We start from the raw sequence: 26119 nt of genomic DNA, 5'->3' as shown, positions 1-26119 counted from the left end.
ATGCTCGCAGTAGAAGGATCCCGGACGACTCAGTGGACATTTGAGCTGAGACTTAAGGGACAAAGGGCGAGCCATGCTGAGATCTGAGGAAACATCGTTGAGACAGAAAAGGGGGACCCTCCAAAGGCTCAGAGCCCTGCCTGGCTGGACCGTAGGCAAAAGGAGCGAGAGTGGCATGGGTCCGAGAGGGCCAGACACGGGTAGGGCCAGGAAGGGAATTTAGTTTTGAGTCTAAAGTTCTTGACAGACAGTGTAGAGAAATGGGGGGAGTGGGTGGGATGGCCTGAGCATGTGTGTTCGGAGGCCAGGGCGGTCATCCAGAGGTGCAGCGCACGTTCCCCGGCCGGGCCGGGCTGGCTCGGCGTCTCCGGGCCGCTGCACCTGCCGGGAGCCTCCGATCGGCTTAAGGACGCGCCCGGGCTGGGAAAGCGCGCGCCCTACCGCAGGAAGCTTGGGCCTCGGCGCGCGCCGTAGACGCAGTGCCAGCGGCGGCCCGTTGCCCTGGAGCCGGCGAGACGCCGTTCGGTCTCCACCTTCGTGGAGAGGGCCCGCGCGGGCCTCGGTCACCATGTCGGTGCTGGACGCGCTGTGGGAGGACCGAGACGTCCGCTTCGACGTGTCCTCGCAGTGAGTCCCGCATACGCTCGAGGGCCTGGAGCCTGTAGGGGGCGCCGCGGCGCGATCCAGGGCCGGCGGGCGGAGCCTGCGCCCCCGCGGCTCGCGGCCCTCGCGGAGCTGCGAGTGGTTCCTGCCTGTTGCGGGCGCCTCGGGAATCCCTAGACTGGCCCGACCCTGCGGCCCCCCGAGGCCGGCTTTACAGCCCGAGCGCGTTTAGACTACTTGGTTTCGGGCCCGCCCGGGGACCTATCCGAGCGGGGTCCAAAGCCCTCAGGGTCCGCGCAGGACCTGGCATCCAGTGCACGCCGGCGAGCCTGGGGTGGCAGTTTCGCGCGGTGAAAGGAACGTGGGACAGGGACTTTTAGGAAACTGGGGTTCCAAAACTAGGCCTGGAGCAACGGCACATATTGCGAGCCCTTAGATTAGTGGCCGCCCTTCCGTGCTTGAGTCTTCTCTGTAAAATGAGGGAGGCCGGAATGAGCATGCTCCAAAATTCCCAGCCACGCAAACTTGACTTCCGTGGTCAGACTCCATCTAAACCACCAGCAGGAAGAAGGAGCTCCCTTTGGAGCCTGTCAAAGAGAAGTTGGAAAATTTCATGCTTTGGAGAGAGTGTAGTTATGCGGGGGAAGGCCTGGGGAGGGGGCGGGAGAGGGGACGACGACATCTGTAATACTTTAAACAATAAAGATAATTAAACAAAAAGAATAGTTAGAGACCTCTTGTCCAAAAGTCCAGGGGAAATGTCCATTTGGATATTAAATGTTGGAAAACAGTAAAGCCAAGGTTCTTGGGTTAATGTCATGGAGCTTATTAGCCATTTATGATTCCTTATCATGAACTGAACCTAATTAGATGGAAAAATGAAATATTAATTTTCAAGGCTTATTTGTATCTAAATCTATAATACTAGCATGATCATAGAACCTTTAAGAAGTTATAAGGGAAGGGAATTTTTAAAGTTATAAACCGTAGTTACATATTGCACACATTGACTTTTTCTGTTATTCTTGGGAGGTTCTTGATCCAAGAAAAGATCCATTTTATGAATATTTTGAGTTATTAAACATTTATCAAATGCTTACTATGTACCGATTACTGTGCTAATAGCTAGAGATACAAAAATAATAGGAAATTATTTCCCTCCCTACTCCCATTCTAGTGTAGGAGATACACACTGACAACTATTTTTAAAATGTGATAAATACTATCCTGAAAAAAAATGAACAAAAATCTGGGGGACTATAGAAACAGAATAGTTGATTCTGCCTGGGGAAGGCCTCAAAGACGAAATAATATTTGAACTGAGCTCTGAAAAATGGGCAGAGCCTTGTCAGGGAGGAAAGTATTCCAGAAAAAAGAAAAGTAGAGTCTTGGAAGCATAAACTTTGTTGGCTAGAAGGCAATGTCTGGCAGGTAGAGGATGGGGGTACAAATAGAAAAATAGATTAGTCAGATTGTAAACTGTTCAGCTGAGTATTTGGATTTCATTTTCTAGGCAGTGGGATGACATGGAGGACTTAAGGCAGGAAGTGATATGACTATATCAGTATTCTCAATAAGTAATTGAGTTGGCTCTCTGGAGAATGTTAGAAGGCTCTGCTACATATTCTGCTAGGTTTTGTTTTTTGTTGTTTCTTTGACACACTGGAATGCATTCTATCAGTTAGCAAACTATTCTTCATTCTTTGTTTCCTTTTGTCTCTTGTTTCTAATTGTTCACAAAGTCCTGATGATGCTTTGCTTTAACCTGTTCCTTCCATAACTGCCTGACCCCCTTCCTCTATTCAGAAACCTCTGGGGATCCTCCTCTGTCCACAGGATAAGGACCATCCCTCTCTGACTAGCATTTATGGTTCTCTGGTTCTCCATAATCTAGTTCTTCCTTACTTTTCCAACTATATTTCTCAGCACCGCTCGGTGTCAACCTTCTTCTTCAGCCAGCCAGTCTCCTCACATTCCCTAATCATTTATGTCTGGTCTTTAATCACGCCTCTCTCCCTCTCTCCCTTCTCTCTCCATTCTCTTTCTCTCGCTCCCTTGCCCTCCAGATCCTACCCCTCCTTTTAGTTCTGGCTCCTCTACATGTCCTGGTCACTCCAGGCCCACTAATTTCCAGGCTCTTGAAGTTTTTGAAGACCTTATTTTCCATGCATGAGCATGTGGTACTATATCCTTTATACTGTTGGCTGTTTTATAGGCATATGTCTTTTCTCTCCCTAACTAGATTTAAGTGTGTGCATTGTAGCTTTAAAATTAAAGCCTTCATATTTATTTTAGACAAATGAAAACAAGACCTGGAGAAGTCCTTATTGATTGCTTAGATTCAATTGAAGACACCAAAGGAAATAATGGGGATAGAGGTGAGTATATTATCTAAAATATTTTGTATTTCTGGTTTAATTTACAAATGCTTAAATCGTATTAGCTGGGGAATAAGATATGAAACAGCATTATAATGTAAAGTTAATTGTGAGAGTGGGAGTGTTAAATCCATATAAGATTTTTCTCAGACTGAAAAGGAAGAAAGGGTAGGTTGTTAAACCTATAGCCAGGGAGTACAGGTTCTTCCCTCAGAACTTTGGTCCTTCAGTAAGTCGTGGTTCTGACATCAGCTTCATCCAGTGTAACTGTTAAAAGTCCAGGAGCTCTGTTTGCAAGGGTCATGGGATAATTCTGATTTTTGGATCTGCCTCTCCCAAAAAAGAATATGGGATAGTGGTACATAAGTAGGTCATAGCCATGCTCCCTTTTAAGAAATCCAAGAGTAATGCACAATCCCCTAAGACTGACACCTAGACATGGACATGTGGAGAGCAAATTTAAAGCTGTATTGTGAAATCTATTTATAGGTTAGGTAGTATTAGAAAATACTGTGAGACATCTCTGAATGTCACTGAGGAGCAGCCAAGGCTGTTCTCTAGAGTCCCAAAACAGATTTCCCCAAGGCTAGAACTTTAAAAGTCCAGGCTGCATACAGCAGCTGTACATGAAGCCAATGTCTAGTGATCAGCATGTGTTAGAAGCATCAGTACTGTTCTTCAAGGTAAAAAATAGGGAATGAGGAGTGGGCAGCTTGGTGTACCTAAAAAGGTTTTTTGTGGGGAGAGGAGGTTTAGTAGGGTGGGACATAAACCTCTTATTGAAAAGGAAAAGGAGCAGATCTTATTCAAGTAAGAAGGATCAGTAAGTCCTAGAGATAGAACAGTAATCCTACTGGCAGAACATGCTCACTACAGCATTTTGAGTGGCCGATTGCTCTCTCAGCCTTTCTTCTGGTCTTTTCTGGGATGGTATGTGAATAGCAGGCTCATTTGTGAGCCTTTCTTCTCTGTGAGGGGAACCTATCATCATCACCAGCTACAGGCGGGTCCTGTCAATAGCTAGAGCCTGTCATTAAAGGAATGCTTAGATCACATTTCTGAAATGCTTCCTAGTACAGCCACGCCCAGGTGAGAATGAGGTATCAAGCCTGGCCAGCATGGCTCAGTGGTTGCACATCGACCTATGATCCAAGAGATTGAGGTTCAATTCCTGAAATCAATAAAGACATTTTTTAAAAAAAGAAAAAGAATGAGGTATCAAGACCTAGTAGCAAACAAAAAGTCTTAGTTTGTGCCTTTAGGGACGGAATAATCTCTAGATGGCCAGATCTTGACAAAATCTGAATTAACTTGAGGAAGCCAAGAGAAAGTTTTGGTCTCATACAAATTGGCAGGAACTCTTATGTGACAGTCTATCCACTAGTCAAAACACAGACTATGGGTACTCACTGAGTGCAGTACCCTATACGAGCACTTTGAAGGAGGGAGGGGAAAACATCTCCCTGGCCAGAAATCTTAATAAAAATAACAGACCTCAGAAACAATTGCTCAGAAAACAGAATTTTATAGGAATGTGCAGAGCCTCTGGTTAATAAGAGAGTGAAAAATGGAAGGGGCCCTGGCTAGATGGCTCAGTTGGTTAGAGCCACATCCCATACACCAAATGGTTGCGGGTTTGATACCTGATCAGGGCACATTCCCAGGTTGCGGATTTGATCCTGGGTCAGAGCATGTACAGGAGGCAGCCAATCGATGTTTCTCGCTCATATTGATGTGTCTTTCTCTCTCCCCCTTCTTCTCTCTCTAAAAATCAATTTAAAAAGACATATCCCCTGGTGAGGATTTTAAAAAAAAAAAGGAAAGGGGAGTCCTGCCTTTAGCTCTTTCCCCTCCTTTCCAGAAGTTTAAAAATGACCAAGGTAAGGCACTCCCAAGTTCAGAAGCCCCTTGTTAAAACTATAAATACCCCCAAAAGATTAGCACATTTAATCCATTTCAACTGTAAATACTCTGACATGGAATTATCAGATTAGCTTTGCACACTGAAGCTGTATATGAGAATGAAACAGCCATATTTCAGCGTTTGGTACATTAGGAGAAACAGGAAGAATTATATTTTGGTGTTTGGGAGAACAGAGAGAAAAGTCCATGCTTGGAACACTGGGTTTGGAGTTGTAGGAGGGGTCCTTTAGCAGGACAGAGGCAACATAAGAGTGCTGGAAAGTTGTAGGGGTGTACTAAGAACAGAAAAATAGGTAAACAGTTGGTCAGTTGTTTGTAAGGCAAACTCCTCCCACTCCATAATTTTTCCTGGAATTCTCTAATAGAGAAATATCAAGAAGAATCGATAGATGCCCTAGCCGGGTAGCTCAGCTGGTTAGAGCATTATCCCAATACCCCAAGGTTGTGGGTTCAATCTCTGGTCAGGGCACATACAAGAATCAGCCAATGAATGCATAAATAAATGAAACAACAAGCCAATGTTTCTCTCTCTCCCTCCCCTCCTCTCTCTCTCTAAAAATCAATAAATTAATTTTTTTTTAAAAAAAAGAAGAAGAATCGGTAGATGCCCTGAGCTTATAGCTCATTCGTATAGATATAATGTTACTAAGGTGAAATTATGGCATAAGGTAAAAATAAATCAATGTATCTGCAATAATGAAATAAGTCATAAAAATGAGTTTGTAAAGAATTGAAATACTTTAATAATAGTTAACATTTTGAATGTGTTTTTTAATTGATTTTAGAGAGAGAGGAAGGGAGAGAGAAAGAAAAGCATTGATGTGAGAAGCATCAATTGGTTGCCTCCTGTACGCACCCCAACCGGGGATCGAACCCACAACCTGGTTATTCCCCCTGACTAGGACCTGCGACCTTTTGGTGTATGGGATGCTCCAACCAACTGAGCCACACTGACCTGGGCTAATATTTTGAATGTTTACTATTTGTCAGTCACTGTTCTGAATCTTTTACATAGTATGTGTAAACTCACATAATAAAAATAATAATATAATGAAAAATGAAGTAGGTGCTGTTATCTTTTTTCCCCCAAATAAAGGAACTGAGGAACAAGAGGTTAAGTAACTTTTCAAACATTACATAGCTACTAAGTGATAAACCAAACAGCCTACATTGCTTCTAAATTGCTAGGATCAATCACATTGCTCTCTTCTCAAAAATTTTCAGTTCTCCCCAATCTCAGTTCTAAACCCCACCCCAACTCCACTCCCTCCACTGCTGACAGATTTAAGTCTGAATTTCTTGGTCTAGCGTTGAAGAACTTCTAGTTTGTCCACAAACAACCTTTCTTGCTTGCTCCAGTGTCCTCCATTTGTCCCTCATGACCCTGCACCCTTCTCCACCCCTTCCCCTTGGCCCTGGGAAATGTATAGCCTCCATCAAAGGCCTCCTTGTGCACCCTAGCTTCTGGTTGGAAGAGCCATGGCAGAAGATCAAAGAGAGGCAGTAGAGTGAAGTCTGGGTGTTTATTCCCTGGGTTCTTTCCTCTCAGTGCATTCACCTCTTTAGGACTGTTGTTCCTTCCACATTTGGTTAAATCCTCTCATTCTTGTCCCTCTGAGCCTGAGGTGGTTCAGGTCTGCTGTACTCACTTATGGTTCCTGACACCCCACCAATACCTTTGTAATAAGTCCTTTTGTATAGAAACCTCAGTTATTCTAGTTTGAGTGTGCCATCTGTTTTCTGTTTGACCCCGACTAATAGACGCAATGTCTACTCTTCTATGATCTTGTGTGAACCTTCCACTCTTTCCAGGCTGGACTTACTATTTGTCAAACATATCGTGTAATGTTCCTTTTGAGGACAGCTTCTTTTGAGGACACCTTCCTTTATTTTTAGAATCTCCTATCCCATCTCACACCAACATTCATACAGGCTTAGATTCTCTGGTTTTAGATATTCTAGGGGTTTTCAGGGAGGAAGGAGTATGACCTGGCTATAGATTACTCATTAAAGACTTCTGTGGTTATAATTTGTTGAAGAAATGTTGTGTTAAACAAAGTTAAGAGAGTTTCATTATTTTAGGATTTCTCAAAGCTATTGTGATATGCTAATTGTATTATAAATCTCTAAGACACATAGTTTACCATGCTCAGATTTACTTGACCTTTTTTCCCCTTAAAGCATCCACAAGTCACATTTTAAGAAATGAAGTTTATCTAACTTTGTATTTTAGTGTAAGAACATAAATCTCAGGCCTTAAACAGACTTCAGCCTGGCTATCACTTTATATTAGCAAAGTTTGCCCACAGCAAAAAAAAACCCCACAAACTTTTAAATTGGGCATATAAGTATATGATTCATTTAAATGAAAACTGCTAAGAGAGCACTCATATGGCAGAGATTAGTGTGCATGTGAGAGTTCTTTCAGAAGTGTGATTTCATTGAATAGCTTTGCAATTATACTATCACATATTCAGAATTCTCAGTTGTACACATATGAATTGCCGGGACCCCCAGAATAGCTTCTACCAAGACAAATAACCAGTACCCAATTCTTTCCTCTGTCAGTTTGAGTCAAACCAATATGTTGGCAGTGAATACTTGTATTGCTTCTGTAACTATCAGATTTTGTTTTTCTGGGATTCTGAATCATTCATTTTATACCTTACATAGGAGAGATATGCACAATAAATATTTTCAATTAATAAATGTATGAAAAACAGCTATGGGTTTTGCTGCTGATACTATGCCAGAAGTTTCATGTCCACCTTATTCTGTATTGCAAAAATAAGTCCTTAAGGTAACCTGTTTTTTTGTATGCTTTTAGGTAGACTCTTGGTAACAAATTTAAGAATTCTTTGGCACTCTCTGGCATTACCCAGAGTCAATCTTTGTAAGTATCTTTGTTAGATAACACTAAACAAAAAAAATACTTTGTCAAGAGAACTTGCACAGTGGCCATTGGTACCGAAAAAGCTACACTATGAAATATATGGAAAACTTTACTTATTTATTATAATCCTCACCTGAAGATATGTTTTTATTGACTTTTAGAGAGAGAGGAAGGAAGAGAGAGAGAGACAGAAACATCTATTTGAGAACGAAATATTCATCAATTGCCTCCCATACTTGCCCTGACCAGGGATTGAACCTACCACTTAGGTATGTGTCCTGACCAGGAATTCAACCCACAACCTTTTTGGTGCACAAGACGCTGCTCCAACCAACTGAGCCACCTGGCCAGGGCAAAAACTTTAAATTGATAAAAGTTTTAGAAATCCTTGACTAACCGCTGATTGCATCATAATGCAAAAGAAATGTTTTTCAGTCTGTCCAGTTTATCTCCTGGACACACAGGAGATTAGTGCTTTTACATTGAATGATTTTTTTGTTTTGTTTTTTGCTTATCTTTGATAACTTGCTATGACCTGTTTCAAGTAATCCCAAAGAAGGGAGATCTAAATTGTAATAGAGAAGTACAAACTTTTATTGTGTTAAATTTTGTTTCACTTGCTATTTATAACTGTTTTAGATTATCCAGCTAGACTGTTTTTCTTTTTTCTTTTTTTCTTTTTTTAAATATATCGTTATTGATTTCAGAGAGAGGAAGGGAGAGGGAGAGAGAGACATAGAAACATCAATGATGAGAGAGTCATTGATTGGCTGAGAGCCCACAACCCGGGCATGTGCCCTGACCGGGAATCGAACCTCGATCGCCTGGATCCTAGGTCGATGCTCAACCGCTGAGCCACGCCTGGCTGGGCTAGACTGTTTTTCTTGATGTAGTGATGCTAAGATTTTCAGTAAACAATACCATGTAAGTTTTAGAGAAGCAGACTTCTTTGTCTCATGTTATAAATGTGTTTGTTCAAAGAAGCAGAATTGATTTTCCATTTCTTCTCATAATTTAATTTAAACTTGTAGTTGTTTCATTAAAATGTTTAAAAGTTGTATTTTTACATTTAATTTTTAAAACTTAAAAGTTCTGCCCGGCTGCCGTGTCTCAGTGGTTGAGCGTTGACCTGTGAACCAGGAAGTCACAGTTCAATTCCCAGTCAGGGCACGTGGCCAGGTGGCAGGCTCAATCCCCACTAGGGGGCATGCAGATGGCAGCTGATCAGTGACTCTCTCTCATCATTGATGTTTCTCTCTCCCTCTCCCTTCCTCTCTCTGAAAGCAATAACAACATATTTTAAAAAAAAAAACTTAAAAGTTCTGTGTATAGATTTTTTTTCTCTGTTTATTGTATTACATTCTTTAAATTCTTTGCTTTTGAATTTTAGCTATCGGTTATAACTGCATACTGAATATTACAACAAGGACTGCTAACTCTGTAAGTCTGGAAAATCTTATTGAAACATATACAGTGAAGAAACATTAGATATTTGAGGTTGGTGTTTGTTTTCATTGTAAATGAGAAATTGCTTTTAAAAATCTGAACTGTTCAATAAATTTGTCCTTACAGAAATTACGAGGCCAAACTGAAGCTCTTTATATTCTAACAAAATGTAACAGTACTCGTTTTGAGTTTATATTTACAAATTTGATTCCTGGAAGTCCTAGACTTTTTACTTCCGTGATTGCAGTACACAGGTATGGTAATATTTTGTGGATTATTGAATATTTTTATAATTCTACAATATAAAGGCTTAGAGAATAGTTTAGAAGTATGGTGTTATCTTCCTCCAAGCGCTTTTGCAAATATCCTGAAGATATATAGAAGAATACGTTGTATTATCATTTAATAAACACTTTGAAAGTATTTATAAAACACATAAGAGTACTGAAGATTCATAAAAAATTTCTACTGAAGATTCTATTAAATTAGCTATAAGGGTAGTTACAAGGAAATAGAAAATTCATTCAGTGTAAATAATCAAGTTACATAATTTAATTAATGACTTTAAAAGATTATTTTTCTGATAGTAAAAGACAAGTCTGGGTGTTTTCCCCAAAGAGTTTTGTTGTTTTGTTTTGTAGTTGTTTGGGGCTTTTTGTTTGTTTGCTAAATTCTTTTATTTTTACAACCTCAGCACTTTTTTTTTTTTAAATTAGTCCTAAGTGCTTATGATTTTTTTTAAAAACTTGGCTAAGATGACAAGCAAAATAAATGTATATACAAATTTATACATACATACACACACACATATATATACCATTGTTTTAATTTGCATTTCTTTTATTACTAGTGATGTTTAAATTTTTCTCTTTTTTGGTTATTTATAGTTTCCTATTGCAAATGTCTTAATTATGTCCTTATCAGCCATATATATTGCAAATGTATTTCTTAGTTTCCTAGTTTTTTGATTTTTAATTTTGATTTTTTTAAATCTATACAATGGTTTAGTTTTGGGGGGTTTTTTTTGACATATAATTCATATAACATAAAATTTACTATTTTAGCTCTAGCCAGTTTGTCTCAGTGGTAGAACATCGACTCATGGACTGGAGAGTCTTGGGTTTGATTCCGGTCAAGGGCGCCTACCTCTGTTGTAGGCTTGATCCCCTGCATGCCGGAGGCAACCAATCGATGTCTTTCTCTCACATCAGTGTTTCTCTCTCTACCATTCTCTCTCCCTTCCACTCTCTGAAAAGCAATGGAAAAAATATCCTCTGGTGAGGATTAAAAAAAAAATTTACTATTTTAAAGTTTGCAGTTTGGTAGTTTTGGTATATTCAGAAGGTATCACCACTACCCAATCCCAGAATATTTCTATCACCCCAAAGAGAAACTGCCATAACAGTCACTCCCCACATCCCCTGGCAACCACTGATTTACTTTATGTCTCTATGGATTTGCCTGCTCTGGACATTACATATAAGTGGAATCATGCAATATGGTGGCCTTTCATTTCAGTCTCCTTTTTTTTTTTAATAAGTCAGTTGACCCATCTTGAGAGAGAAAAGGAGAGGGAGAAAGAGAGAGAGAAACATTGATGTGGGTGCGAAACATTAATTACCTCCCTCCTGCACACCTCCTACCAGGGATCGAGCCCGAAACCCTGGCCTGTGCCCTGACCAGGAATCGAACTGGCAATCTTTCAATGTACTGACCATGCCCAACTAACTGAGCCACATGGGCCAGGGATATGTCTGACTTCTTTCATTTATATAGTGTTGTAGCATATATCAGTACTTTATTCCTTTTTATAGCTGAATGATACTCCATTGTTTATAAATTTTGTTTATCTACTCATCAGTTAATATACTTTTTTATCTATCATGAATAATGCTGTTGTGAACATTCATGTATAAGTTTTGTGTGAAAACATATTTTTTAGTTCTCTTGGGCATATACCTAAACCTTAGCTTTTTATTTCACTTTACTCAGAGAAGTAATATAAATCAAGTTTGAGGAGAGCATGGAAACTGCTTTGCTTTAATAGTATGAAAATGTTGTATTCCCCCCAAAATAATTTACAGCATAAATAGTTTCCATTTTCCCCCCTGGTTAAATAGTGATGATTACAACACTGAAGGAAATTAAGATTTATAAGTGAATGTTCATATCCTTCTCTTTCACAATTTATATATTAGAAGGTTAATTAGAGTAAAAATCAGAAATTTATTATAATCTATGTGAATGACTTCTAAAGTTATTTAGGCTAAGAAAACCTTTTAGTTTCATTAAATGGGTAAATTAGGTGTATTCTTGTGGAATAAAATTAGAATTAACTAATGAACAATTAAGAATTTTCTTACAGTAGCAACCCAAGTGCCCATCAGTAGATGAATGGATAAAAAAGTTGTGGTACATATATACAATGGACTATTCCTCAGCCATAAAAAGAAGTGAAATCTGCCCTGGCCTGCTAGCTTAGTTGGTTAGTGTCATCCCGATAAGTCAAGTTTGCAGGTTCAATCCCTGGTCAGGACACATGCAAGAGTCAACTAATGAATGTATTAATAAGTGGAACAACAAAATCAATGTATGGGGGTTTTTCTCTCTCTCCCTTCCTCTCTAAAATCAATAAATGGAAATTTTTTTTAAAAAAAGAGTGAAATCTTACCATTTGTGACAGCATGGATGGACCTAGAGGGTATGCTAAGTAAAATCAGTCAGACAGAGAAAGACAAATACCATATGATTTCACTTATATGTGGAAGCTAAAGAACAAAATAAACGAACAAAGAAAATAGAACAGACTCAGCTACAGAAAACAGACTGGTGGTTGCCAGAGGGGAGGGGAATTGCTGGACTGGGTGAAAAAGGTGAAGGGATTAAGAAGTAGATTGGTAGTTACAAAATAGTCATGGGGATGTAAAGTACAGCATAGGGAATATAGTCAATAATATTGTAATAACTATGTATGGCGCCAGGTGGGTACTTGAAATATCAGGGGAATCACTTTGTAAAGTATGTGATTATCTAACCACTATGCTGTACACTTGATGCTAAAACAAAGTAATATTAAATGCAAACTGTAATTGAAAAATAAAATTTTAAAAAGTTAAGAATTTTCTTCTGTATTTATTATTTATTAATATACATGGAAAGAAAACAAACTTACAAAGATTTTATACACACGCACACGCACACACTCACACTGTCCTAGACTCTGTCCTAGGGTTACTTTTGGAGTTGGTGCAGATTCATTCTAACATTCTGTGTAGAGGTAGATATGAGCATAATTTTTTCAGGTTGTAGTGAGAAAAAGAATAATGGTGCCTTTGACAAAAACAAATGAAGGAAAGTATTTTGATAGAAAAAATAATTTTCATGTTTATTATCTAGAAACATTGTTTTTCAGTTTGAGAGAAAATCTGTGTCCCCTCATTGTGCTATGTGATATATAGTGCCTTAAAAATTAGACATCTAAAATATAGTTTACTGAAATAAAATATGGAAATGCTACACTAAAATGGCAAAGTCTACAAAAGACTGTAATCACCAAAACTTACTGAAAAGAACAAATTTTTAATTTACTATAATAATTATTTGAGTAATGTATATAAGTACTAACAACTGTATATTTTAGTAGATAAGTAAACATAGCCAAAGAAAATTGCATTTTCAGTTTGGGTTAGCCTTTTGTTTGTTCTCTTTTACAGAGCATATGAAACTTCTAAAATGTATCGTGATTTTAAATTGAGAAGTGCACTAATTCAAAATAAGGAACTAAGATTATTACCACAAGAGCATGTATATGATAAAATCAATGGAGTATGGAATTTATCCAGTGATCAGGTATTGTGCAAAAAACTAATGAGCCTTTTGGGTCAGTGCCTTGGTAATTATTTTTCCACTTATCATTAGGTTTGTATATTAAATTAACTGTTAACATTAGCATCATACTTCTTGATAAGTTAACATTATAACTCTTGATATGAAATAATCTAATTTCCATATTTTTATGTTTTTGTCCTGTTTAGCAACATTTGTCCCACATTGCATTTAGAGCTGGAAATGGACCTTAAAGCTTATCAGTAGTTTAGTCTCTATTCACATATAGATGAAAAACTCAAGCCCCAAAGAATTAAGTGACCTCCCACATCTAGTTCGTCCCAGAGCCGTGATCTTCCCCCTCTACTACTATACTACATTTTGCTTCTTGATAACCTATGCTAATGGAGGAGAGCCATGGGTTGGACCATCACAGAAGCTTTTTAATCTGGTCTTTATGGAATTAAACACATAATTCATTTGGTGACTCCTCTATCCATTATTGTAACTTTTTATTTACTCGTAAATTATCACCAGTTGAAACATGTAAGCAACTAATAGTTGGAATAAGTAACATTGATTTCTAGAGAAAAATGTGTCTCTTACTAAGAATAGTTTCTAGCCTTTGTGTGTGTTACAACCTAGATTAGATTGATAACCACAGGTAAAGCTATAGCATTTGAATGGAGAGCATCTTGCTAAAATAAATATTGAATCATAAACTTAAATTGTAAGTAAACTTTGCTCATTTGAAAAGTTCTAGTTTTAAACTATGATAAAGGTGCTATAGGAGATAGACATTCCCTATCTGATTAACTCCTTTTCATCTGGAGTCAGCAAAGGTTATTCTGTAAAGGGCCAGATGGTAAACATTTTAGATTTTACAGGCTATAGAGTTTCTGTTCAACTCCTCCATCCTGCCATTGTAGTGTGAAACCAGCCATAGACAAAACAAACAAGTGAGTGCGGCTATTTCAATAAACTTTATTATGGACACTGAAGTTTGAATTTCATACAGTATTCATGTATCATGAAATATTGTTCTTTTTACTTTTTCCCCCTAACCATTTAAAAATGTAAAAATTATTCTTAGCTTGTGCGCCATACAAAATGAGGCAGCATGCCAGATTTGGCCCACAGACCACAGTTTACCGACCCCTGCTCTAAGTCATAGTTTAGATGTCATTTTCTGAAATCTTTTTATGTGTTCCTTTTATGTGTTCCTTACGCAGCCTGTTCTCAATTACCACTCCATATTATTACCACTCTAAAATGCAGAGCTCCTCTATACCCCCACATTAGATCATAGACTTTATAAGGGTAGGAATAGAGTTACTCTATTCATAGTTAGATCCTTACCACCTAGCACAACACCTGGTATTTTTAATTAATTAAGATGTTCCAAATGATCAGTAACCTAATTGTACTGCCATGCAATGAATGATGAAGTCATTAATACTCCATAATACTCAGTTCCGGTATTTGCTGTTGCTCTGATAATTAGAATTATTCTGGTGTTTAGAAAATAAAGAATAAGTATTTAAGCAAATGATCGTTGATGTATCTCTTATTACTCTCTTTTATAGGGAAATTTAGGAACCTTTTTTATTACCAATGTGAGAATTGTGTGGCATGCAAATATGAATGACAGTTTTAACGTCAGTATACCATATCTGCAAATTGTAAGTGCGTGCACTTTGATGACCTCATTTTAATGCAGAATAAATAATTTCTGTTCATTGGTTAAGAGGGCTTTGGGGATTAGATGAGTTCTCTTTCTCCCTTTTTAAGTGGCAGCAGTTTAGCTGAGAGCATACTTTTAAAATGTTGGTAATTTGCCCTAGCTGGTTTGGCTCAGTGGGTAGAGTGTTGGCCTGTGGACTGAAGGGTCCCCAGTTCAATTCCAACAAAGGGCATGTACCTCAGTTGTAGGCTTATCCCTGGCCTGGGATGGGGTGCATGCAGGAGGCAACCAATTGATGTATGTCTCTCTCTCCCCTCCCCCCACTCTCCCACTCTCTCTGAAAAGCAATGGAAAAAATATCCTCAGGTGAGGATTAAAATAAAGAAAGAAAGAAAAATAAAATGTTGATAATTTACTATTTCAACATAGAAAAGACCCTACTTATATTCAAGGGAAACAGCACCATTGCAACTTGCTATTAAGAGAAAAATATACTGGATTTTAAAATTTTAAATAGTTTTTATACAGATTAAGGTGTGTGTTTCTTAGATTCCATTCAAAGGGTTTGGCTACTAAAGTTTTCCATAACCTTTCCGTGAGGCAGGTATATGGTGGTTCTTGGCCTAGGTTCAGCACACTAATCCATATACTTCGTTTTGGCTCTTTTGCTACTTTCTGCTCAATCCCTTTTGTTTATTATTATTTTTAATCCTCACTCAAGAATATGTTTAGAGAGAGGAAGGGACAGAGAGAGGGAGAGAGTAAAACATCAATGTGAGAAAGAAACATTAATCAGTTGCCTGCTGTACATGCCCCGACTAAGGATCGAACCCACAACTTTTTTGGTGTACGTGACAACGCTCCAGCCAACTGAGTCACCCAGAGAAGGCTCTGCTCAAACCCTTTTAAAGCCAGAATGAAATCATTAATTCTGTGAATGAACTGTTTTCATTGTATTCTGATACAGCTTTGGTGAAAGAAATTAAGATGGTTTTTAATGATAATGGTTTTAGTGTAAGTTAAAGCTGTTAAAATCCAGAATAAAACATAGGTACATCTAACACTAATTTATTTTGGGAAAAGATAAAAGTGGTTCTTTTTACTCTGCTGCTGCTGTTATGATAAATATGTGATACGGTGAAACAAATAATAAACTCCAGTAAACTGAAGAATTTCATTTTATATCTTAAAAACTACTTTAGACTCTACTGCAAATCAGATGGAACATAAAAATATTTAATGAGCCTGGCCAGTGTGGTTCAGTGGTTGAGTGTCGACACAAGAACCAGGAGGTCACAGTTTCATTCCGGGTCAGGCACATGCCTGGAGTGTGGGTGTGCAGGATGCAGCCGATCAATGATTCTCTCATCATTTGTGTTTCTATCTCTCCTTCTACCTTCCTCTCAGAAATCAATAAAAACATTAAAAAATACTTAATGAAAATACTTAGTGAGGTTATTCTATGATAATTGCCCTTATTGTAGTATATAAATGGTCTAAAGACAAAACAGTTTCATTAATAAATACTTATGGAGTAAATACAATGTATTTGGAAAATGTCATTTTTTAAGAGACTTCTTGGCCTATGAGAAGGATGATTCTTTGAAAAATATTCCCAAGCCTATCTTTTGCTAAATTGTTTGATTTCTGAGTTACTTTAAAATATTTAATCATTCATTTGCCTGATATTGAGAAGCTGCTCTGTGCTTGGTGCTAGAGATACAATCAGGAAAATCAGGAACCAGAAAGAACTTCACAGTTCCTGCCATCAAGGAGCTTTCAGTCAGGTGGTGAAAAGCAACACATTAAACAGAAAATCATAGATTCTGATAGGAAGAAAATTATTTCTGGCCCTCTAACGAAATATAAGAATTTATAATCATGGCTGGGAAGATGTGACAGAGCCCACATAAGTATTTGATAAGTATTTGATAAATTGGTGTTTATATTATTCTTTGCTGTTTTATATTGTATTTACATGTGTTTTGGCTTGCCTAACCTAGACTCTATTATGCTGAATAATGGATGAATAGTAAGTAACCTTGTGCTTTCTGCTCTTCAAATAGGGTACTTTTTTGTTATTTAAGAACACAGTTGCCAAATATGGCTTCTGGAATGAATTCAGCCAGGCCCAAACAGCTTGCAATCTGGTATCATCACAGTCTGTCACTAAGGCAGTCATATTCTAACCTCAGCTCATGCAACGCCTCAGCCATTGCCTTTACCCCACTCCTATGGATATATGTCAGTATATATCTTTTTGCCAGTTTCTGTCTTACCAGCCTGTGTCACCCCCAGTCACCTGGTTAGATTACCTACTGGCAGCCCAGGTGCCAGTGTTTTATGGTTCTTAACCAGGACCATGTGTACTGGTGGTGGGATGTGAAATAGTCTAGACAGACAACCAGGTTTTCATAACAATTACCATTTAGTCAGTCTCCCTTCCTCCCTCCCTCTCCTATGCCACCTCCTTCTCCTGCATTTCCCTCTCTCTCCCGCTCCCTCTCTTTCTTCTCTCTCTCTCAACTTCCAATGCCCATCTGTCTGGAAGTGTGAAATGCCACCACCTACCACAGATCACCCTTTTCTGTCTTTTGGTATCCTGGTCATAATGTTAGATCTTCCATGGTTCTCTCTAACCCTGTGGGAGTGTAATGAAGGAAAGAGGAAAAATTTTTCTCTTTAGACTATAAAAAGTAGTTTACTGTGTGAAAGTTGAAAAAAGTATGTTAAAAATTCACTACTATCAGATAATAAAAACAAGCATTTTTTTCTTTTTCATTTTACATCTAGCGTTCAATAAAGATTAGAGATTCAAAATTTGGTTTAGCTCTTGTCATAGAAAGCTCTCAGCAGGTAAGATATTTAATATTTTTATTAATTTTTAATAGAGTTTTAAAACTGACAGTCTATTTTGAGTTTTATTTGTATAGTAACCAGTTTATATCTATGAAGAATTTTAATTATAACATGAGGTTTATGTGAAGAGTTTGAAGTCATATAGTAATTGTCCCCTTGGAAGAATCCTGCGTTTGTTTCTTTGTTGGACAGACATGTTCATTATTATCATTATGATTATCAGGTTTAATGACAGAGTCAAGTCACTGTACTTTTCATGCATTATTTCACTCTTTACACAACCCTATGATACAATTATTATTCCTTCCCCATTTTACAGCCAAGGAAACTGGGGCCTGGAGAGTTTGGGAACCTTGCCCATGTTCTGACAACTAGTAATTGGTGGGGCTATGTTTTGATTCCAGATCTGACTGACTCACGAGACTGTGTTTGAGAAACACAGATATATACAGATTATACACACCCATTTGAGATTTTATTCTCTCACAAGATTATATTGTATCTATTATAAATTGATATGCCCCATTATGCCAGGTTTTTGAAGAAATGCATTTAAATAAAACATTTACTTACTTATAAAATGACTCCACTTCTAAATTCTAAGTTTAAATTCTAAATTTAAACATGAATGTCTACTCACTCCTTCCCGTCCTGTTGGTTAGTAGCTACCATTTATTGACTGCTTACTATGTTCTAGGAATTGTATGAAATGTCATATATACATAATTTTATTTAATACAACTTGTTAACCATTTTATGGTAGGAAATTAAAGCTTAGAAAGATAATAAAAGTTTCTCAGCATCATACAGCTAGTAAATTTGTTGTGAAACCAGAGTTTGAACCCAAAAGCATATGCTCTCAACCCAATGCATATGCTCTCGCCTATTCCAGTAGGCAACTTAATTTTTAACACTCTTCTCCAACAACCTGTCATGGTCAACTTTCTTTTCTTAATTCTTCAAGGAGATAGCTGCAGGTAGATTGTTCCCTTACTTCTTTTAATATATAGTATATTCCTTTTCAAGGCCTACCCCAAGAAAAACTTAGTTCCCTTGGCCTTCATAATCTACAGTGTATTTTTAAGCTTGAAATATCATGTTTGATATTTACAGATGAATTGATGTGATATCTGGATAGGCTTTGAAATAATCCTGAGTGGGTGAGGGAGAAGATCTGGAGGAGGGTCAGGTGACAGATGGAACAGAGTTGGCCATCTTTTACTTGTGTAAGCTGGATGATGGCTACATGGACACTTATTGTATTCTTTCTATTTTTGTGTATGTTTGAAGTTTTTCATGATAAAAATTTTAATTTAAAAAATCAGCTTACATATTATGCTCTGAAATAAGGACAGTTAGAGCTATAATTTATCATATGTATATACTTAAATACCGTTTCTCAGGCTTGCATTTTGTTTTTCATTATTTTTCTTGTAGAGCGGCGGATATGTTCTTGGCTTTAAAATAGATCCTGTGGAAAAACTACAAGCATCAGTTAAGGAAATCAATTCACTTCACAAAGTCTATTCTGCCAGTCCTATATTTGGAGTGGATTATGAGATGGAAGAAAAGGTAATTTGTTCACTGTGTGAAATACAGTGTTTGCTGAATTGTTTTTACACAATCTATAAAATTCAGATATAAATACATTATGTACAATTTAATTTTAAACTATGTTTAAAATGATGGCTATACAGACTCTGCTCAGTGAGCATGGCTGCTGGGCCATCACTAATTTGTGCTCACCACCTGTCTCCTCAATGTCTGCTTCAGCAATTTTATTCCTGCCCCTTTAGGTGAGCAGCCTATCCAGAGAAGTCTCTATGTACAAGGCTCCTTGATGTAGACAGACTAGAATCTCTCACTCTGTCAGCTTTTTTTTTTCTACTTCAGCCTCCCATTAGCACAAGCAAACCTTACAGGCCTCATGGACACCTTTTTCTTCCTCCAAGACCCTACAGTATAGCAACTGCAGGGCTGCTCCACTAATATGGCCTGTGTCCGTTCCTATTCATCGGCTCCCGTGCCATACCATTTATGAAGTATTTCTAATATCACCCCCACATGTCTGCTCTTTGCTTCCCCATGATGTCTGGTTTCTGTACCCATCTCAGCTCTCCAGGTACATCAGTTCTCTTTTGACTTTACTTTCAGCCTCTCCAGCTAGGACCCTTGTCATCTGGCTTATCACTGTGTACTCACCAGCCACTGCATTAGAAATGTCCTCTTTGTCTGCTCTACCAGCAGTACCCTTGCCAGAGGCACTCTCTGGTGCCCTTACTGATTTCTCTGTCACAGGTTCTCTTGCTGTCTGTTCTTTTGGGCCTTCACTCTATTGCTGGTGTCCTTGTCATCCACCCTTTCATCAGTGTCCCTGCTGGTACTCAGCATGTTGAGCCATATCACATATCACATATATTATCTATATTTCTCCTCCTGGTCTTGGACTACGGCATGTGACCAGAGAAGATCAGGAAGTACGGCTGGGCTGCTAAGTACAAATTCACACCCTCTGACTTCAACCAGGCCCTTCTTGCCTGGTGCTCCTTGTACTTAATTGTTTTCTCTCCCTGTCAAAATTGCATACATCTCTCATTCCCCTTCCAGCTGAAACTTTTCTCTGGACTGTTGATGTTGTATTATACATATATGCCCCATGTAGTTCATCTCTGTCACCAGCCTGTTCTGTTTTCTTCCCAACTTGTACTTCTTTCAGTACTCTCACTCTACCTTCTCTGTATATTCGTCAGCAGTATCACCTGTTCCTTCAGTTCCTTCAACTTGTACTGTGTAGATGACCCTCACATCTTTCTTTCTGGTCTTAACACATACTCTCAGCTTATCATGGTCTCAATTTTTCTTGAATATTTCACATAAATGAGCATTCCAAATAACAAATTGAATTTCTCATTTAACAATGTATCTTAGTCATTTAATTAGGTAAATAGTTTTCAAGTCAGTAAAATATACTAAGACTTGGTTGAGTATCTCAAATTTGGCATATGCAAAATGGCATCATTTTTCTCAAAAGCAGCATCCTGCTGATTTATCTATTTATTTACTACTTATTTATTTTTAGCATTGTCAAAGTTGGCTATGCTCAAAACATTGGAATTTCCCTTTTTTATTTTTCTCATTATCTTTTTTTTTTTTTCTTTAAACATATCTTTATTGATTTCAGAGAGAGGAAAGGAGGGGGAGAGAGAGAGATAGAAACATCAATGATGAGAGAGTCATTGGTCATTGATTGGCTGCCTAGCCCGCAACCCAGGCATGTGCCTTGACTGGGAATTGAACCCTGATCTCCTGGATCCTAGGTCAGTGTTCAACCACTGAGCCACAGCCGGCCGGGCCCATTATCTTTTTTAAAATTTATTTATTGATTTGAGAGAGAGAGAGTTGTTGTTCCACTCATTTATGCATTCATTGGTTGATTCTTTTTTTTTTCTTTTTTTTTTAAATATATCTTTATTGGTTTCAGAGAGAGGGAGAGAGAGAGATAGAAACCTCAATGATGAGAGAGTCATTGATCGAGCCCGCAACCCGGGCATGTGCCCTGACCGGAAATCGAACCCTGATCTCCTGGATCCTAGGTCGATGCTCAACCACTGAGCCACACCCGGCCGGGCCTATTATCTTTTTTAAAATTTATTGATTGATTTGAGAGAGAGAGAGAGAGTTGTTTTCCAGTCACTTATGCATTCATTGGTTGATTCTTGTATGTGCCCTGACTGGGGATTGAACCCCCAACCTTCGCCTATTGGGATGACACTCTAACCAACTGAACTACCTGGCCCAGGCTTTTTCCTATTATCTTATTTTACACACTCAGTCAATTATACTGGTCCCTTCCCTGTTCCTATCTCTTCCTTTCCATACAAACCCGACTTCAATCCCCATTTCACCATTTATTTGTGATCCTAGGCAAATCTGAGTTTCAGTTTTCTCATTGTAAAATGAAGATAATCTCTCTTAAAAAGTTACTGATTTTAAAAAAAGTTGTTCTACCCGGCCGGCGTGGCTCAGCTGTTGTGCATCGACCTAGGATCCAGGAGATTGTGGTTCGATTCCCCATCAGGGCACAAGCCCGAGTTTCAGGCTCGATCCCCAGCAGGGGGTATGTAGGAGGCAGCGGATCAATGACTCTGATTGATGTTTCTCTCTCTCTCTCTCCCCCCCTCCCTCTCTCTAAAATCAATAAAAAATATATTTTTTAAAAGTAATTAAGTTCTGGCCAGTGTGGCTCAGTTGGTTGAGCATCCTCCTATGCAGAATGTGCAAACGGAGGTTGCAGGTTTGATTCTGGGTCAGGGCGCATGCCCGGGTTGTGGGCTTGATCCCTGGTGGGAGGCCTGCAGGAGGCAACTGATTGATGTTTTTCTCTCTCCCTCTCTCTCCCTCTCTCTCTAAAATCAGTAGAAACATTTTTTTTTAAGTTATTGATCATATCCATAAAATGCTTGGCACATGGGAGACACTCGGAATGTTAGTTCTCCTACCCATTTTTTCTCTGCCTCCATTCTCATTTCCCCTTCTTTGGCCCCAGTATATGATAGCCAACCATAATAGCTCACTCTGTCACCTCACGTAAATCGCTACTCCAACAGCCACCTCTTCAGGGAGGTCTTCCTTGCCTATCCATCTAAAACAGCAACCCCCATCACTTTTTTGTCCCTTATTCTGCTTGCTTGCTTTATTTTTGGTTACACTAATCAGTCTCTTCTATAAATAAATTCCATGGAGTCAGGGACTTTTGCCTATTTTCTTTAACCGTTGTATCTTCAGCAGTCTCACCTGGCGCATGATAGATTCTTAGTGAATATTCAGTTGTTGAATGACCTTGTTGAACATCTGTTTGCCATTGCCATTCACTGCTCTAAGAACTTTATATGCATCATCTCATTTAATACTCCCAACAATACTATGAAGTGTATTATCATCATCATTATCATCATCATCATCATTTCACAGTTAAGGAGACTGAGGCTTAGATAGGTTAAGTTACTTGTATACAGTCACACAGCTCTGAACATAGTTGAAACACTGAGGCTAACCCCAGAGTATGGAATCAGGTCACTCTCTTGTCAAGCAATACACTCCACCCTCAGCCCTCCCCCACCAATTACCAATCAATAAAGTCTAAATTGTTTGGGCTGGTATTAAATAATTTCAATACACTTCAGTCTACCTTTCTCACCTTACTGCATAGCCACAGTGTCTGGCTGTGCATGCAAAACACTGTTTGACTCTAGAGAACATTGTTCACGTGGACTTTAGTGTGAATGATGCTCCCTAGTGTTGTTCAGTACTGGCCTCTACTTAGCTCCTTCAGTCTCATGGGATTTCTATATACTGACCATACTGGATTATTCATCATTCTCTAGCTACATCCTGTAATGTCTTCACCTTCGCTAATGTTGATCTCCTCTGCCAGGAATACCCTTTCCCCTAATCCTCCCTATGAAAATCATCCTAATCCTAAAAGCCCTAGATCAAGACCTTTACGTCATGAAAGTTTCTGGGATTCAGAAGCCTGAAGTTGTGCTTCCTCCAAACTCTATGATTTTAATAGATACTGCTTTTGTTAAAGCTACTTTCATATGTTGAGCCATATGATATTAATATTTTACCACTTTCAGCTAACAAAAATGGCAGTTTCATATGGTCAACCTAATATTTCGTTATTTGTAATTGTGTTATATCCTTTGCTCCACTCCCACTAGATTACAGACCTTTTGTGGGTAAGGTCAGGGATTTCATATCCTTGGTAGCACTAGCATAGTGCCTAATATACCAAGGATACTCAAATATTTGGAAAACAAATTCATAAATATGGATGTTATATTTTATTCTGTTTTGCCTTTAGAATATTCCATACAAAGCTTAGTTCTTATACTTTACACAGATTCTATTTAATGACTATTTTAGGGGAAATTGAAAATTTGCTATTAGACAAAACTTTTTTTTAAAACTATATGAAAGAAAATCAGTAAAGTCCAATGAGAGTTTTTTCTGTTAGGATATCTGTAAGTATCATATTGAGGGTGTGTAAATGTGCCATTTTAATTCTTTTGATGATATAGACTTACAGATTTAAAATTTAGGTTTAACAGACTCATTTTATTACCCAAGTTCATTTTAATAGAATATGTTATACAATGACTTTTATAAGGCTTGAGTAGTTTGTAATTGTGTTACCCTTTTACAAGTATTTATAACTCAGCACATTTTACTATAATTATTTCATTAATATTGTCTCTTTGATGCATTTTAACATCTGATTTTCAGCCACAGTCCCTTGAAGCTCTGACAGTCGAACAAATTCAAGATGATGTAGAAATAGACTCTGATGATCACCCAGACGCTTTTGTGGTGAGCATCACAAAGGAGGCTACTAAATTTCTTGTGATTTTTTTTTAATCTGAGTCACATTTTATTAAATAATAGATTAAGTATATGAAACACCAGCGAACTTGAGACTTTTGAGAGTATTTTAAACATGAGTTGGAATGTAATATTTTTTTAAGTTAAGGATGTGTGTGTGAAAATACTTTGTAATTACCAAACCAGGAAATAGTTTGAGAACACAGTTATTCAGAAGATTTCAGCTATGTGAAGTTTATTCATACCTTAGAATAATAGAACATGTTAAACATATTTAGTTAAATTAATTTAAAATCCATACTTTCTATAATTAATTTTTATGAGATGGACTTTCCTTCAATTTTTAGGTATATTGTCTTAAAATGAATATCTATTTGAACAATAAACTTTCCCATTTCCAAATTTGTATTACTTAATTGATAATAATGCTTACTTAATATATTAGTCTGTGAATCTGACCAGAATACCTCTCTGGGAACAAATATTTTTAAACAAAAATGTGAAATTAGTAAAAAATATTTAATTATAAACTACTACTACTACTATCTTAAACTATATGCATTTTTTGACTGATTTTTTTGTTTTATTTTGCCAGCATCTTCTTGTAAATAAACAGTAGGCATGATATTTTATAACCTCTAAGTCATACTTTTTATCTCCTTTCAAGTTAACAATGCTAATTACATGCTAATATAACAGAGCACATTTTTTTAGAGCTTAAAGCATAAATCTTGAAGACCTTAATAATGACTGACAGAAAAAGCGAATTCTGCTACCAGCATTGTAAAGATAATTGAGAAAATTATTGGACACAAAGTAACAGAATGTAAAATACATTTAGTCACAGAATTGTTCTGTAAATCATTGCCTGTTTCTTAGCCCACTGACCTATTATATATTATAATATTATGTCACATATGTGAAACATAATTTTCTTTGTCTTATATATAGGCTTATTTTGCTGATGGCAATAAGGTAAGGATATTTTACCTATAATATATGAAAGAAAGCTTTCTATGTTCCAACATTCAGAATTCACAAACTCATGTGAGACCTATTTTTTGTTTTTCCCTCTTCCCTGCCCACCTTCTCTGTTCCCATCTCATCCTCTTATCTCCCAAAAAGCAACAAGATCGTGAACCTGTATTTTCAGAAGAACTGGGGCTTGCAATAGAGAAATTGAAGGATGGATTCACCCTGCAGGGACTTTGGGAAGTAATGAGTTGATCTTGAGTTGAGCTGAATTTCTTTTAATAGAAAGATAATCTTAAGATACCTCAAGATTAAAGATACTAGTTGCCTGCTATAAGGCATGGAATAGTTTTTCCATTTACAGAAAAAACTTTTAAGAAAGTTTTGTTTTTTGTTTTTAATATATCTTTTATTGATTTCAGAGAGAGGAAGGGAGAGAGAGGAACATCAATGACAAGAGAGTCATTGATCGGCTGCCTCCTGCACGCCCCCCACTGGGGATGGAGCCCGCGCAACCCAGGCATGTGCCCTGACCAGGAATCGACCCATAGTCTCCTGGATCCTAGGTCGATGCTCAGCCGCTGAGCCACCCCTGGCCGGGCAAGAAAGAGTTTTTTAATGATTAAGGAAAAATTCATTTATGTAAGCTTTTACTGTCAGTTTTTTTTTAATTATATTTAAAATTATAATCAAAATATATCTGGTTTTATAAATACGCCTATTTTGTAACTAATACTTGTAAATTATTAGTCTGTGGATATTAAATGAATGTATCACATTGGGTTTAATAAAGAATTTATGCAGCACCACTTAATGTTTTGAAAGTATTATTTAAAAGAATAAGACTATTCTTATGGAGTGACCAAATTATAACTTGTTTAATTATAAAAATCTGCTTTAAATATATTATCATATAGCTCCAAATGTAAGCCAACTCTAATAAAATTACAACCATTAAACTTGTCATTTCTAGGTGACCATTTCTGTAAAAACTAAAAATTATAACTAACTATGGAATATTTCAACCTTTCTGCAAAGTTTTGGGCACTGTTTTGTAAATAATTTCAATATAATTTTGTCAAGAATACATTTTATTGTGTAAGTAAATAATTTTAAATAATGTGTAAATAAATAGTTCATTCATTGACTTTA

The 26119-nt window shown here is 37.6% G+C and overlaps 1 protein-coding gene across 1 annotated transcript; it reads left to right on the top strand.

Annotated features, from left to right (window-relative positions):
* The first annotated feature begins 523 nt into the window (after positions 1-523).
* Positions 524-26119, top strand: BBS5 (Bardet-Biedl syndrome 5). Its single transcript, XM_016200676.2, has 12 exons — positions 524-627; positions 2899-2981; positions 7732-7797; positions 9188-9237; positions 9370-9497; positions 12957-13092; positions 14655-14750; positions 17546-17608; positions 19049-19183; positions 23900-23983; positions 24947-24970; positions 25121-26119. Exons 1-12 carry the CDS (start codon positions 569-571, stop codon positions 25220-25222), a joined length of 1026 nt encoding a protein of 341 aa, XP_016056162.1. The 5' UTR covers positions 524-568; the 3' UTR covers positions 25223-26119.

This window comes from Miniopterus natalensis, chromosome 8, assembly GCF_054644295.1.
Source record: "Miniopterus natalensis isolate mMinNat1 chromosome 8, mMinNat1.hap1, whole genome shotgun sequence".
Classification (NCBI taxonomy): Eukaryota; Metazoa; Chordata; class Mammalia; order Chiroptera; family Miniopteridae; genus Miniopterus; species Miniopterus natalensis.
Note: the sequence above shows the minus strand (reverse complement) of the source record. Positions and strands in the feature narration are given on the sequence as shown.

Bases quoted from the DNA above. Each gene is read 5' to 3' on its own strand.
- BBS5 (XM_016200676.2), top strand. From the start codon at position 569: ATGTCGGTGCTGGACGCGCTGTGGGAGGACCGAGACGTCCGCTTCGAC. The intron at 13,093-14,654 runs GTATTGTGCAAA...TCTCTTTTATAG, and splicing joins GGAATTTATCCAGTGATCAG to GGAAATTTAGGAACCTTTTT. The intron at 24,971-25,120 runs GTAAGGATATTT...TCTCCCAAAAAG, and splicing joins ATTTTGCTGATGGCAATAAG to CAACAAGATCGTGAACCTGT.